The 15074-nt window shown below is 31.2% G+C and overlaps 1 protein-coding gene across 5 annotated transcripts in view; it reads left to right on the top strand.

Annotated features, from left to right (window-relative positions):
- Positions 1-15074, top strand: part of LOC143064295 (glycogen debranching enzyme-like) — a 49949-nt gene that overhangs the window by 2762 nt on the left and 32113 nt on the right. For 3 of the 5 annotated variants that reach the window (XM_076237036.1, XM_076237044.1, XM_076237070.1), the window contains exons 4-14: positions 353-932; positions 1456-1564; positions 1771-1888; positions 4913-5125; positions 5524-5663; positions 6092-6279; positions 10013-10136; positions 10633-10796; positions 11024-11125; positions 12186-12338; positions 12902-13052. In XM_076237036.1, the coding sequence (XP_076093151.1) occupies positions 353-932; positions 1456-1564; positions 1771-1888; positions 4913-5125; positions 5524-5663; positions 6092-6279; positions 10013-10136; positions 10633-10796; positions 11024-11125; positions 12186-12338; positions 12902-13052 (2042 nt within the window). Of the gene's footprint in view, positions 1-352; positions 933-1455; positions 1565-1770; positions 1889-4912; positions 5126-5523; positions 5664-6091; positions 6280-7698; positions 7723-9099; positions 9124-10012; positions 10137-10632; positions 10797-11023; positions 11126-12185; positions 12339-12901; positions 13053-15074 lie in introns of all 5 variants that reach the window. The other 2 variants (XM_076237059.1, XM_076237051.1) reach the window with 2 other exon arrangements.

Raw genomic sequence — 15074 nt, 5'->3', positions numbered from 1 at the left:
TTAATGCATTGTGAAAATGAATATTTTATCAATGAAATTCAAATCAGATATTCTCATGACTATCCTTTTCATATTGGATACAATTTAAAGTCTGATGCAGACATTTTGTAGTCAAAACGTTTCAACTGAGGTCCTACACAGGCGTCAAAATGGAGTAAAGGGGTGGCGTCAAAAAGCGTCATTATGGAGGAAAGGGTTAAGTGAAATATCTAATTCAGCAGCGTATAAGAATGATGACATTGCTTAGGAATATTGTAAATTCAAGTTTTCAGGTGACTATGACATTTTCAACATTTGCTTTGTAATTTATCAAAGTACTAGAATTTTATAATGATAATGATTATAATTATAGGGATTCAAGGAAATCCGCATCTGGACAAGGCTACTTTTTGGTTGATCCAACTTTATCATTTGGTACAGAAGATGATGATGATGATGATGAAGATGAGATCACCATGGACTGCATACAATGTCAGTCTGTAATTACAAAATTGCTTGGACCGTTCCCTGAATGGGAACAAAAACTATATGCTGCCAAAATGTCTGGCTATAATATGATCCATTTTACACCATTACAAGAGTTAGGAGAATCTAATTCAGCCTACTCCATACGGGACCAGCGCCATTTAAGTCCTGTGTACAATAGTGATGGAAAACAGTATACATATAAAGATGTTAACCAATTAGTCCAGAAGATGTCTAAGGAATGGAAAGTTTTATCTCTGACAGACTTGGTGTTTAATCATACTGCCACAGATACACCATGGATTGTAGATCATCCAGAATGTGTTTACAACCTAAAGAATTCTCCACATCTCAAACCTGCTTACCTTGTAGATAGGATCTTTTACCATTTCAATGTAGAAGTAGCTGATGGCAAATGGAAACATAGAGGAATTCCCATAGAAATTACCACAGAAGAACATTTGAAGGTACCAAAAAATTATCAACTTTGACTGTTTTTTTTTAAACTCATCTGGTCTTTTAAGGATCATGTGAGCTTGGTGTATATTCTCATCAGAATTTTTTCATAGAATTTTTTCTCGTTGGCATTATCTGATCTACCTTTTAACCTTTGCATATTGTATGTTTATTCATTATATTTCTTAACTTGCAATAGTGGAGGTGGCAAAACAATAAAATATAAAGCAATGTCTAGTGAGTTATGGGGTCTGCTAAAAAAAATGAAATTACTAAAATGTATTTTAAGTATGAAAATAAATGAAAATGATAAGAAACGAAGTGCTTAACACAAAAAGTTCTCAATAAATACTGACTTCTCTTGTGAAAATAAAAGTTTTATGAAAAAAACAATAAGGAATAAAAGGTTCCCTTTTACAAAAGAACAAGAGAGTTATTTCCTAATTTCAATAACCAAATTAGGTCATGCATTAGAAATTCCTTATTTTTAGACTTCTAGACGTTTGGTAATATAATAATGATTTTTTTTCCCAGATAATTTATGAAGTCTTATCTAAAGAAGTATTTCCAATGCAGAAACTGCACGAGTTTTACAGTATAGATGTAGAGGAATGCTTGAAACAATTCAAATATGCTATTGAAGGTATACTATTTTCATATATGACATATTATTTATTTCATAATGAGTAGAAAGTACAAAGTAACATCTTTTCATTACAAAGAACTTTTTTTATTTCATCAAAAAAGAACAATAAATTTTACTTACATATATATCCTAATAATATCACAAACATTATGTGCTCAAAGAGAAATTTCATTTATTTTTAAGTTCAACATTTTGTTTTGTAGAAAACAGATTCATAACTTCATCAAGACCAGTTTTAGAGATAATTCAGGATAAAGAATTCCGTCGTAATAAATGTTCCATAGACTTAGACACAGCATTAAGGCTGTATAATACAGATAGGTAAGCTTTACACAACGTAGCTAATGTTTTGGGTTCAATTAATTTGTAATATTTTTCAAATGATAAGATTTCTGATTAGGTCAGTTTATTAAAAAAATGCTTATGCTAGAAATTTAATTGTTGATATGATGTTGAATTACCGGTAGCATACACAGATTTATTGTTCACGAAAAAGTTACTTCGTTTGTGCTTGCAGTTTTAATTGTACAAATTTAAAGAAAGTATCTACCAAAAAATTCAATTCCTCTTCAATATGTGTTATGCTGTTGTTTAAACACTCATGTATCCAGTCAAAAACAGAATATTTTCCTCTACCTTTAAGTCTTGCTTTAGTGATTTGTTTTTTTGGCATTGTAAGAAAGTCAAATATTGTAATAAAATGATGATGAAGGAAGATTATTGGTACCTAGAATGCTATTTTTTCCCGCATCTGAAATTCAAAATATGACTTTGAAAAAGATTGTTAGGGCTAAATCTTTATTAGATGTTAAGGGATTACATTGTTCAGTGGTAAGTTTCTGATCATGAGAACTACCTACAATCATATATGTGGAAAGTATTACAGATGTCAATCTGATTACTGATTTATTTTGTTTTTTCGCTGCAAGAGGCCAGACATATCTGTGTCAGACTTGTTGACTGAAGTTTTGAAAAAAAATGTGTGCATTTATTGTGATTTTAGAGGACAAAACAAAAATTAATGATTAATTATTTTAATTTCTGACAGGCAAAGTTTCATACTAATATACCAGATATCAGAATTCCATTTCGTATATTTTGATACTCAGTGAATCACCTAGTCTCATTTTTTATACGACCGCAAAATTTGAAAAATTTTTCGTCGTATATTGCTATCACGTTGGCGTCGGCGTCGTCGTCGTCGTCGTCCGGCGTCCGAATACTTTTAGTTTTCGCACTCTAACTTTAGTAAAAGTGAATGGAAATCTATGAAATTTTAACACAAGGTTTATGACCACAAAAGGAAGGTTGGTATTGATTTTGGGAGTTTTGGTCCCAACATTTTAGGAATTAGGGGCCAAAAAGGGCCCAAATAAGCATTTTCTTGGTTTTCGCACTATAACTTTAGTTTAAGTTAATAGAAATCTATGAAATTTTGACACAAAGTTTATGACCACAAAAGAAAGGTTGGGATTGATTTTGGGAGTTTTGGTTCCAACAGTTTAGGAATTAGGGGCCAAAAAAGGGCCCAAATAAGCATTATTCTAGGTTTTCGCACAATAACTTTAGTTTAAGTAAATAGAAATCAATGAAATTTAAACACAATGTTTATGACCACAAAAGGAAGGTTGGTATTGATTTTGGGAGTTTTGGTCCTAACAGTTTAGGAATAAGGGGCCCAAAGGGTCCAAAATTGAACTTTGTGTGATTTCATCAAAAATTGAATAATTGGGGTTCTTTGATATGCCGAATCTAACTATGTATGTAGATTCTTAACTTTTGGTCCCGTTTTCAAATTGGTCTACATTAAGGTCCAAAGGGTCCAAAATTAAACTTAGTTTGATTTTAACAAAAATTGAATCCTTGGGGTTCTTTGATATGCTGAATTTAAAAATGTACTTAGATTTTTAATTATTGGCCTAGTTTTCAAGTTGGTCCAAATGAGGGTCTAAAATTAAACTTTGTTTGATTTCATCAAAAATTGAATAAATGGGTTCTTTGATATGCAAAATCTAACTGTGTATGTAGATTCTTAATTTTTGGTCCAGTTTTCAAATTGGTCTACATTAAGGTCCAAAGGGTCCAAAATTAAACTAAGTTTGATTTTAACAAAAATTAAATTCTTGGGCTTATTTGATATGCTTTATCTAAATATGTACTTTGATTTTTGATTATGGGCCCAGTTTTCAAGTTGGTCCAAATCAGGATTCCATATGAAATATTGTGCAATAGCAAGAAATTTTCAATTGCACAGTATTGCACAATAGCAAGAAATATCTAATTGCACAATATTGTGCAATAGCAATTAATTTTCAATTGGAGTTATCTTTCTTTGTATAGAATAGTAGTTGATAATATATGTTGGAAATTTGCCAGACATGACTATGATGTCATTTTCTATTTTTATTTGCCAATAACTTTATGTAAATGACTTCATTGGAAATTTGCCAATATAAAATGTTGCTGATGAAGCTTTTTTTCCTTATCTTATCTAAAATGTTTTTAGATAATGTATGTTGGACATTTGCCAGACATGACTATGATGTCATTTTCTATTTTTATTTGCCAATAACTTTATGTAAATAACTTCATTGGAAATTTGCCAATATCAAATGTTGCTGATGAAGTTTTTTTTATTGTTTTATACAATAAACAATGTATATTCACTTTTACTACCAACCAATCTTTACCATTCAGTGATAACAAGCACTTTATTTTACATTTTAATATTTTATGATGTATTTAAAAGAGTAGTTATTGTTGCAAACTCCATTAGAAATTTGAATTGATATCAGTTTTGGAAAAAGGGAAACGGGGATGTGAAAAAAAAAGGGGGGGGGGTTAAATTTTTCTCATTTCAGATTTCATAAATAAAAAGAAAATTTCTTCAAACATTTTTTTGAGAGGATTAATATTCAACAGCATAGTGAATTGCTCAAAGGCAAAAAAAAACTTTTAAGTTCATTAGACCACATTCGTTCTGTGTCAGAAACCTATGCTGTGTCATGATCAACTATTTAATTTTAGATTTAAAAAGTTTGAAGAAGAAATCTTTAATTGATTTGTAAAATCTTGACATTTGTTTTGTGTAAAAAAAAAACATGTAATGTCAAAAATTTGATCACAATCCAAATTCAGAGCTGTATCACGCTTGAATGTTTTGTCCATACTTGCCCCAACTGTTCAGGGTTCGACCTCTGCGGTCGTATAAAGCTGCGCCCTGCGGAGCACCTGGTTGCATTAATAAGGACCTTGCAATAATTTCTGAATTGAAAGTAATTTTTTTTTTTTTTTAAATGTGATTTGTAACAGAATTTTATTCCTTTTTACATTTGCTTCTTGTAGACCTGGTGTACAAAGTCGTCAAGAAAGAATAGATGTATGTTCCAAAGTGCTAAGACACAGACTGGATGAGTTGGCTACAGAAAAAGAAAACATGGTCATAGACCATATTGGAAAAGCATTAGAGAACTTTATAGCAAACGCTAGATACAGATATGTGACTGAGGATGGTCCAAAACTAGGCAAAGTTACAGTTAAGGAGCCATTGATGTTTAAGTATGTCATCGTTTCTTAATTTTTGTTTATAAATCATACAGTGACATGAACTAAACTTGGCCTCAATGATTCTTGTATAAAGTTTGTAAGTTTTGTCCCATCAAATCATCCAACCAATATGGCTTGTAAATAGAACAGAATGGTTAATGATCTAATTTTCCTAATCAATGGGACAAAGTGTTGACAGGATAAGAACATGCAGAATGTCTGTATGTTCTAATTCCTACCATCCTAGTCTTTTGACAAATTCACAATACCGATATTTGACCAAGTAAAATCTTTTTGTTTATTATAGCTGTAACTTATTATAAATAGACAGAAACTATAAGCTGTGAAAAGGATAAACAATACAAGATCAGCAGAAATGCAATTATGTATTTTCAATGTTTCATTGACAGTTATTTTGTACAACCAACAACACACCAAGGAACATTGGATTTTGAAGAGAGTACAATGTATGGTGATGGAGCTGCTCACATAATGGCAGTAAATGGTTGGGTAATGGGGGATGATCCCCTTAAAAACTTTGCAGAGCCAGGTTAGTTTCTTGACATTTTAGACAAATTAAAAACTAGGAAGAACTGAGAGCTGTATTATTAAACTTTTATGTGATGGTGTTCTTCTGTTTAGTACTTTAAAGTATCCTCTTTCAAATTAAAGGGTTAAAAATATATGAAAATGTCACATTATGTGTGTTACAAAAGTTGAAGTGTTATGAAAACAGTATATTAGGGAACAATCAATTTACAACCAGTTTAGATTTTAGAATTTTTAGAGTTTTCGAAAATGCAAAATATAAGTAAAAACACATAGAACCCCAAATCTACAAATTTTACAATCATGCCAAAGATAAGGATATTAATTTGATGGATAGAATATATTTTTGAAAACGTTTTATCAAATAATGGTTTGCAAATAAATTATCACTTACTGTTTCTTTAATGTTGAATTGGTGTATATTAACAGGAAGAGATGTATATCTAAGAAGAGAGCTTATAGCTTGGGGAGATAGTGTAAAATTAAGGTTTGGAGAAAAACCAGAAGACTGTCCCTTCTTATGGGATCTGATGAAGAACTATGCTGAAACTACAGCTAGAATATTTCATGGTGTTCGATTAGACAACTGTCATAGTACTCCATTACATGTAGCTGCAGTAAGTGGAGATAATATACATTTATAGAAAAAGTTTGATTTATTTCAATAATTTAAAACATGAATTTGTCAAGAGGTTGTACCTATTTTACTTTTGATATTCATCAAGGGCTTTGCTAGTCTACTCTTTCAATTTAGGGTAAACTGTTCTTCTTCGGAAGACTTTCACATTTTTCTAACAAATTGAATCAGTATCAAGGATGTGCTAGTGACTGTCATCAAAAGTTATTCTTACGTATATCATTAGGGGAAAGGAAGAGAAGCCATACTCTTTATTTCTAATTCTGATTGAAGTGGTAGCCTACATGTATGATGTTTACTGTCAAATGTAGAATTGTTAATAAGTATTATAAAAAAAATATTCATATATATTATATTATCAGGCAGTCTTCAACAAACTAGATATAAGTTAAGTTTCAACAAACTTACACTTATTGTAATAAACCTACATTTTGTAGTATATGATTGATACTGCTAGGAAGGTGCATTAGTTTCAATATATACTCCAACTTATTGTAATAAACCTACATTTTGTAGTATATGATTGATACTGCTAGGAAGGTGCATTAGTTTCAATATATACTCCCACTTATTGTAATAAACTTACATTTTGTAGTATATGATTGATACTGCTAGGAAGGTGCATTAGTTTCAATATATACTCCCACTTATTGTAATAAACCTACATTTTGTAGTATATGATTGATACTGCTAGGAAGGTGCATTAGTTTCAATATATACTCCCACTTATTGTAATAAACTTACATTTTGTAGTATATGATTGATACTGCTAGGAAGGTGCATTAGTTTCAATATATACTCCCACTAATTGTAATAAACTTACATTTTGTAGTATATGATTGATACTGCTAGGAAGGTGCATTAGTTTCAATATATACTCCCACTTATTGTAATAAACTTACATTTTGTAGTAAAAATGTATATGATTGATACTGCTAGGAAGGTGCATTAGTTTCAATATATACTCCCACTTATTGTAATAAACTTACATTTTGTAGTATATGATTGATACTGCTAGGAAGGTGCATTAGTTTCAATATATACTCCCACTTATTGTAATAAACTTACATTTTGTAGTATATGATTGATACGGCTAGGAAGGTGTATTAGTTTCAATATATACTCCCACTTATTGTAATAAACCTACATTTTGTAGTATATGATTGATACTGCTAGGAAGGTGCATTAGTTTCAATATATACTCCCACTTATTGTAATAAACTTACATTTTGTAGTACATGTATATGATTGATACTGCTAGGAAGGTGCATTAGTTTCAATATATACTCCCACTTATTGTAATAAACTTACATTTTGTAGTATATGATTGATACTGCTAGGAAGGTGCATTAGTTTCAATATATACTCCCACTTATTGTAATAAACTTACATTTTGTAGTATATGATTGATGCTGCTAGAAAGGTGCATTAGTTTCAATATATACTCCCACTTATTGTAATAAACTTACATTTTGTAGTATATGATTGATGCTGCTAGGAAGGTGCATTAGTTTCAATATATATGATTGATACTGCTAGGAAGGTGCATTAGTTTCAATATATACTCCCACTTATTGTAATAAACTTACATTTTGTAGTATATGATTGATGCTGCTAGGAAGGTGCATTAGTTTCAATATATATGATTGATACTGCTAGGAAGGTGCATTAGTTTCAATATATATGATTGATACTGCTAGGAAGGTGCATTAGTTTCAATATATACTCCCACTTATTGTAATAAACTTACATTTTGTAGTATATGATTGATGCTGCTAGGAAGGTGCATTAGTTTCAATATATACTCCCACTTATTGTAATAAACTTACATTTTGTAGTATATGATTGATGCTGCTAGGAAGGTGCATTAGTTTCAATATATACTCCCACTTATTGTAATAAACTTACATTTTGTAGTATATGATTGATGCTGCTAGGAAGGTGCATTAGTTTCAATATATACTCCCACTTATTGTAATAAACCTACATTTTGTAGTATATGATTGATACGGCTAGGAAGGTGTATTAGTTTCAATATATACTCCCATTTATTGTAATAAACCTACATTTTGTAGTATATGATTGATACGGCTAGGAAGGTGTATTAGTTTCAATATATACTCCCACTTATTGTAATAAACTTACATTTTGTAGTATATGATTGATACTGCTAGGAAGGTGCATTAGTTTCAATATATACTCCCACTAATTGTAATAAACTTACATTTTGTAGTATATGATTGATACTGCTAGGAAGGTGCATTAGTTTCAATATATACTCCCACTTATTGTAATAAACTTACATTTTGTAGTAAAAATGTATATGATTGATACTGCTAGGAAGGTGCATTAGTTTCAATATATACTCCCACTTATTGTAATAAACTTACATTTTGTAGTATATGATTGATACTGCTAGGAAGGTGCATTAGTTTCAATATATACTCCCACTTATTGTAATAAACTTACATTTTGTAGTATATGATTGATACGGCTAGGAAGGTGTATTAGTTTCAATATATACTCCCACTTATTGTAATAAACCTACATTTTGTAGTATATGATTGATACTGCTAGGAAGGTGCATTAGTTTCAATATATACTCCCACTTATTGTAATAAACTTACATTTTGTAGTACATGTATATGATTGATACTGCTAGGAAGGTGCATTAGTTTCAATATATACTCCCACTTATTGTAATAAACTTACATTTTGTAGTATATGATTGATACTGCTAGGAAGGTGCATTAGTTTCAATATATACTCCCACTTATTGTAATAAACTTACATTTTGTAGTATATGATTGATGCTGCTAGAAAGGTGCATTAGTTTCAATATATACTCCCACTTATTGTAATAAACTTACATTTTGTAGTATATGATTGATGCTGCTAGGAAGGTGCATTAGTTTCAATATATATGATTGATACTGCTAGGAAGGTGCATTAGTTTCAATATATACTCCCACTTATTGTAATAAACTTACATTTTGTAGTATATGATTGATGCTGCTAGGAAGGTGCATTAGTTTCAATATATATGATTGATACTGCTAGGAAGGTGCATTAGTTTCAATATATATGATTGATACTGCTAGGAAGGTGCATTAGTTTCAATATATACTCCCACTTATTGTAATAAACTTACATTTTGTAGTATATGATTGATGCTGCTAGGAAGGTGCATTAGTTTCAATATATACTCCCACTTATTGTAATAAACTTACATTTTGTAGTATATGATTGATGCTGCTAGGAAGGTGCATTAGTTTCAATATATACTCCCACTTATTGTAATAAACTTACATTTTGTAGTATATGATTGATGCTGCTAGGAAGGTGCATTAGTTTCAATATATACTCCCACTTATTGTAATAAACCTACATTTTGTAGTATATGATTGATACGGCTAGGAAGGTGTATTAGTTTCAATATATACTCCCATTTATTGTAATAAACCTACATTTTGTAGTATATGATTGATACGGCTAGGAAGGTGTATTAGTTTCAATATATACTCCCACTTATTGTAATAAACTTACATTTTGTAGTATATGATTGATACTGTTAGGAAGGTGCATTAGTTTCAATATATACTCCCACTTATTGTAATAAACTTACATTTTGTAGTATATGATTGATACTGTTAGGAAGGTGCATTAGTTTCAATATATACTCCCACTTATTGTAATAAACCTACATTTTGTAGTATATGATTGATGCTGCTAGGAAGGTGAGACCTGATTTGTATGTTGTAGCAGAGCTATTTACTGGACATGAAGATCTAGATAATATATTTATGAACAAACTTGGCATCAATTCACTTATAAGAGGTAAGGATATGATAAAAGTTACTAATAAATGAACAGTGGAAAAAGATATCAATGGGACAAAAAACTAACTACACCATGGTCAAAGGCAAACAACAGTCCTCTCAACACAACACCTAAAAATTATCTGAAGATAGAGCAAAATGAATTCCAGTTAAAACCTATGGAAACTATTTATGGATTTTTGAGTGTTTCTTTCTTATTTCTTATATGTATGTGTGTATCTATTCACCCTGTAGTTAATGTATGTAAATTATTACTTTGCCAGTGTCATCATTTTGTTATCTGTACCTCATTTATTTTGTATGATGTTTAGACTTTTGATAATAAATCTTCAATAATGGTCACTTCCCTTTAAAAGGTGTTATCTTATTATCCTCCCTGCATAATACCTCAGGAAGTTCATCTAAACATTTATATTTTAATATAGCATGATTTAACTTATTGGATAGCACCACTTTGCAATAATGCAGTTCTATTTCATTGTTTTATTTTCCAGAGTCACTGAATGTTGGAAATGCCAATGAACAAGGCAGATTGATACATAGATATGGAGGTCATTCAGTGGGTTCGTTTAATCAACCTAGATTACGACCTTTATTACCAACAACAGCACATGCTTTATTGTTTGATCAAACTCATGATAACAAGAGTCCTATTGAGGTAATCATATGTTAAGTTCTATATTCGATGTTTTTCTTCTCTCTCTTTTAACTGAGGCAAATTATGCTTATACATTCAACCTCAATATGATACACTAGAGTGAATCATCACCAAAAACGTAAAATATGTACACTCTTTTTTTGGGAATTTTAATTCATTGAATAAATTTAGAAACAAAATGGAATTACTAATAACATACATAATCAGATTTGTAAACTTTATTGTAGTTGAGATCTCCATACGACAGTTTCCCTAGTGCTGCTTTAGTTTGTATGGCATGTTGTGCTGTAGGAAGTAACAGAGGATATGATCAGCTTGTTCCTAAACATGTAAGTATACTAACGTTTCCTGTTTATGAAATCTATGCAAGATGATGTGATCAATGATATGTCATAAAAATGGTAGTGTTGATTTTTCTATTTACATTAATAACCACATGGTTTGTTACAAAACATTAGACAAACACAATGTATATAATCAGTGAGATCAATTATAATAGAAAAGAAAGAATATGATGTATCCATCCATGACTCAAACTGAGTTCATGCACAGCAAAAATTCAAGAAGGCAAAGGAACAACACTTTCATTCCTGTTCTTCATCTCAAAGTCATAGTGAGACCTTCAACATGGAGCAAAAAATCACTGTGCTGCAAGTTTTAGACTGCCCCTAACAACTGTTTAGGCGTTATAAAAGTCAAGTTTTATTTTTACTATAAGTTTTGAATTGAGACAAACCTTTGCTTTATTTTGAGGTGTAATTTCTGAGATCATAACTAACAAAATGATAAATTAATAGGTGTATTTTATTTATATTGATCCTGATAACATTGTTAGGTTGAAGTATATATTAGTTATTTGCAGTAGTTATTTGCAGTATACTTCATAGTCAAATGTGCGAGTGCTTAATTGTTGTTTTTTTGTGTATTTTTTGTGTATTTTTTTATATTGAGATTTCTCCTCACAAACTACTAATGCCTCATGTTTGTCTTTTCAAAGTTAAAATACACTTACTGGGTGCACTTGAGTCAATGTCAACATAGTATTCATTAAATAATGATACATTGCTACTATTTTGTTGAGTGTATTTTCTGTGGTATATTATTTTATTTTATTATTTTTATAACACTTGTTACATATCTTTTATTGTTTGTGTATTGTATATGTTATTGTTTATAATAATATTATCTGTATGCTATATGCCCTCCTGGGGCCCTAATTTGGGAAATACAAATATTCTATTCTATTCTATTCTATTCTATTCTATTCTATATTTTCAAACTCTTACTGAAATGTTCTAAACAATAAAAAGTGTTTCAGATTGTCTTCTTTTATAATATTTCACTTCAACTACAACTTCACAAAAAATAAAATAAAATAGTTTTCTGCAGATCAATGTAGTGACAGAAGAAAGGAAGTATATGGCCTGGACAACTGATGAGTCTCCTGGTAGACCATTTATGAATAAGAAATTTGGAATTACAGCAGGAAAGAAAATACTTAATGAACTTCACTTCAAACTTGGTTATGAAAAGTATTCAGAGGTGACATATATTGACTATAAAATTATTTGAAATGTATATGAATGTTTACTTTATTTTCAATAAGGGTTTTGAATTTGATATATTTCACTGAACATGAAAATGTGATAAACTGAGTGTGGCATGTTGTCCTATTGACAAATTATATTATCTTGATTCAAAAGTCAGTAATTCGAAAATAGTCTATTCAAACAAAGAGTAAAATGTCACAGAGTTTGTGAAAATATATAACAAAAAATCACGATTGTATACGAAACATAAATTGAAGTAAGAGGATATAGATATATAAAAAAAGACTTCTGCAAGATGAGGTTTAAAACATGATGCAGATTCTAACATTAACCAACTTACAACCTTGTATAAAAGACCTACATTCCAGATACCAGCACTGTCAAAACTTAGAGGCTAGAATTGATCATAAACACTATCATTGGCACTCACACCACATCTTCCTATATCTATTTGCAAGAAGAATGATAATGACAATAGTGATAAGATATATTTTCTTTGAATAATTTTCAAATGATGACAGAGTTATTGACCATTTTTTTGGTTCTATTTTTCAGGTGTACGTTGACAACTTACGAGATGATGTTGTAGCAGTTACTAGACATAATCCCAATAACCATGATTCTGTAGTACTAGTTGCCAGAACAGCCTTCCAACATCCACAAGACCCACATGGAACAGGCTATATAAAGCCTATAGTAGTTCAGGGTACTTATATAGTGTTTGTTAAGGAATAATGTATGGGAGTCCTCTTTTGATCAGACAATTTAAACATAAAAATAACCTTGAAGAAAATTCATGTGCTAAATGCTAGTTCTTCAATAATAGGTTGTATTAAATTAGAAAAGAAGAGAACTGTTGTAGTTGTGCCTTCTCTTGACAAACAAATGTACTTAAAGTCATGAAACTTCTGATTAAAAAAAAAATGAGGCATGTGTTTTTTTATAACTAAATGGATAGTTTTATTGTAAAACTTATGAACATATACTTTTTCCCCAAGAAAATTCTTTAATTTGAGCAAGTTAAGGGCTATTCCAGAAAAAAATGTATGGGGGGTTGGAAGGCAGTTTTTGTCAGCACCCGCCACCCAGACAATTGTAATTGAGAATTATAGTGTGAAAAGTTGCTCTGATATCCATCACCCATGTATTATTAATACAATGTGCCTTCCAACCCCCCCCCCCCCCCCTTATACATTTTTTTCTGGAATAGCCCTTAGAAGAAATTTACTTTTTTGAATTATTAGCTTCCCAGACAATAATTTGACTACATGTTTTCATAAAGCAGTGACCTCAGCATGACCTTTCTCCTCAAAACCCAGTGATCATAATATGCTTGGCTCTGTCATCAAATAACCTTTATCTAACTGTACATGTTATACATGTTCATATCTCAATGGTTCTTTGTTAATTGTTTACTAAGGTGACAATCAGTAAACTCGGCTTCAAAATATGAAAATTAATTAGCTGCCATGTTTTCATACCAAAACAGACCGAGTGAAAATTGTTGGACGATTATATGTAACAGCCACTATGTTCAGTCAGTTACTTTTTTCAGGCAGAACTTTTCAACTAGTTGTTTTATTCCGAGTGCAGTCGATAAGTTCCGGAAAAGTAGCTAGTTTAAAGTCCCGTAACAATGTAGCTACATGTAGTTGAATAGTTCTGTCGGAACAGAACAACTAGTTAAATCGTTCCGAATATACCATATTTCGTCCTTTTTGTAGAAAGAGGGGGAAGAATGAGTATCAGTATATATAAGAGCAAATCACTAATTTACAAGAATACCCAATGCACTGAAAGGGGTTTCTTTGGGAACAAATATGAAAAAAGGGGCATGGAACTTTTTTTGGGGGGGAATAATGAAAATGTATTTATACTTTGATGTACTGAGGGGGAAAAACAAACTCCCCCAGCAAAATTTAAGTTGTATTTCATAGCTCACATAAAACGGAATAAGTTGCATTATCATTCATATTTAGTATTCATAGTACCCTCAAGAGAGGGAAGAATACCCCCCTCCTCATGTGGGTCTTTGCATCAGTTCTCCAAATGGATCTTTGTGACTGGTTGTTAAGTTCTGTTGGAACTTTTGGGCTAGTTTGTTAGCTCTAGTTTTGACTTATTTACCAAAGAGGAACTTTGTGGCTAGTTGATAAGTTCCTTTTGACTTGTAATCAGTTTATCTTGGTTTCCCTTTGAAAGGTACAAATATAATATGTTGCTTTTACTTTCATCAATTCTCCAAATGAAACTTTCAGTCTGGTTGATAAGGGCTATTCCAGTAAAATTTACCTAGGAGGGGCGGAACGCCGACGATATTTTTTTCCATAGGTGGGGGGTTATCAACATAATTGTATTCTGGAGGGTGGTGGTCCCGATTTAAATTCATTTCTGTTGGTGGGGGGTTTCTGAATGATAGGTTAAACATATTGTTCCCCCTGTTATGAAGGAAGATTCTCCTGAAAAGGTCATCCGACTGCAAATAAAGTTGGCAGACCACTAATTTTAAGCGTCCGTTTGTGTTCTTGTCAAACCAGTGATCGGGAAGGACGTGCCCCCTGCGCCTATAGCGCATATTGACAAGAAATGGCGCATACAGTGACAAATATAAGCGCCCACGTGGCGCACGATACTTTTCACTTCGTTTCGAAACGTTTAGATATCGTCAAATGAATTTCCATGCCGCCATGTGTGTGTACACAACTGTGTAATGTTCCTCCAATAATAG

The sequence above is a fragment of the Mytilus galloprovincialis genome, chromosome 1 (genome assembly GCF_965363235.1).
Source record: "Mytilus galloprovincialis chromosome 1, xbMytGall1.hap1.1, whole genome shotgun sequence".
NCBI classification, from domain to species: Eukaryota; Metazoa; Mollusca; class Bivalvia; order Mytilida; family Mytilidae; genus Mytilus; species Mytilus galloprovincialis.
This window is presented reverse-complemented; position numbering and strand designations above follow the sequence as displayed.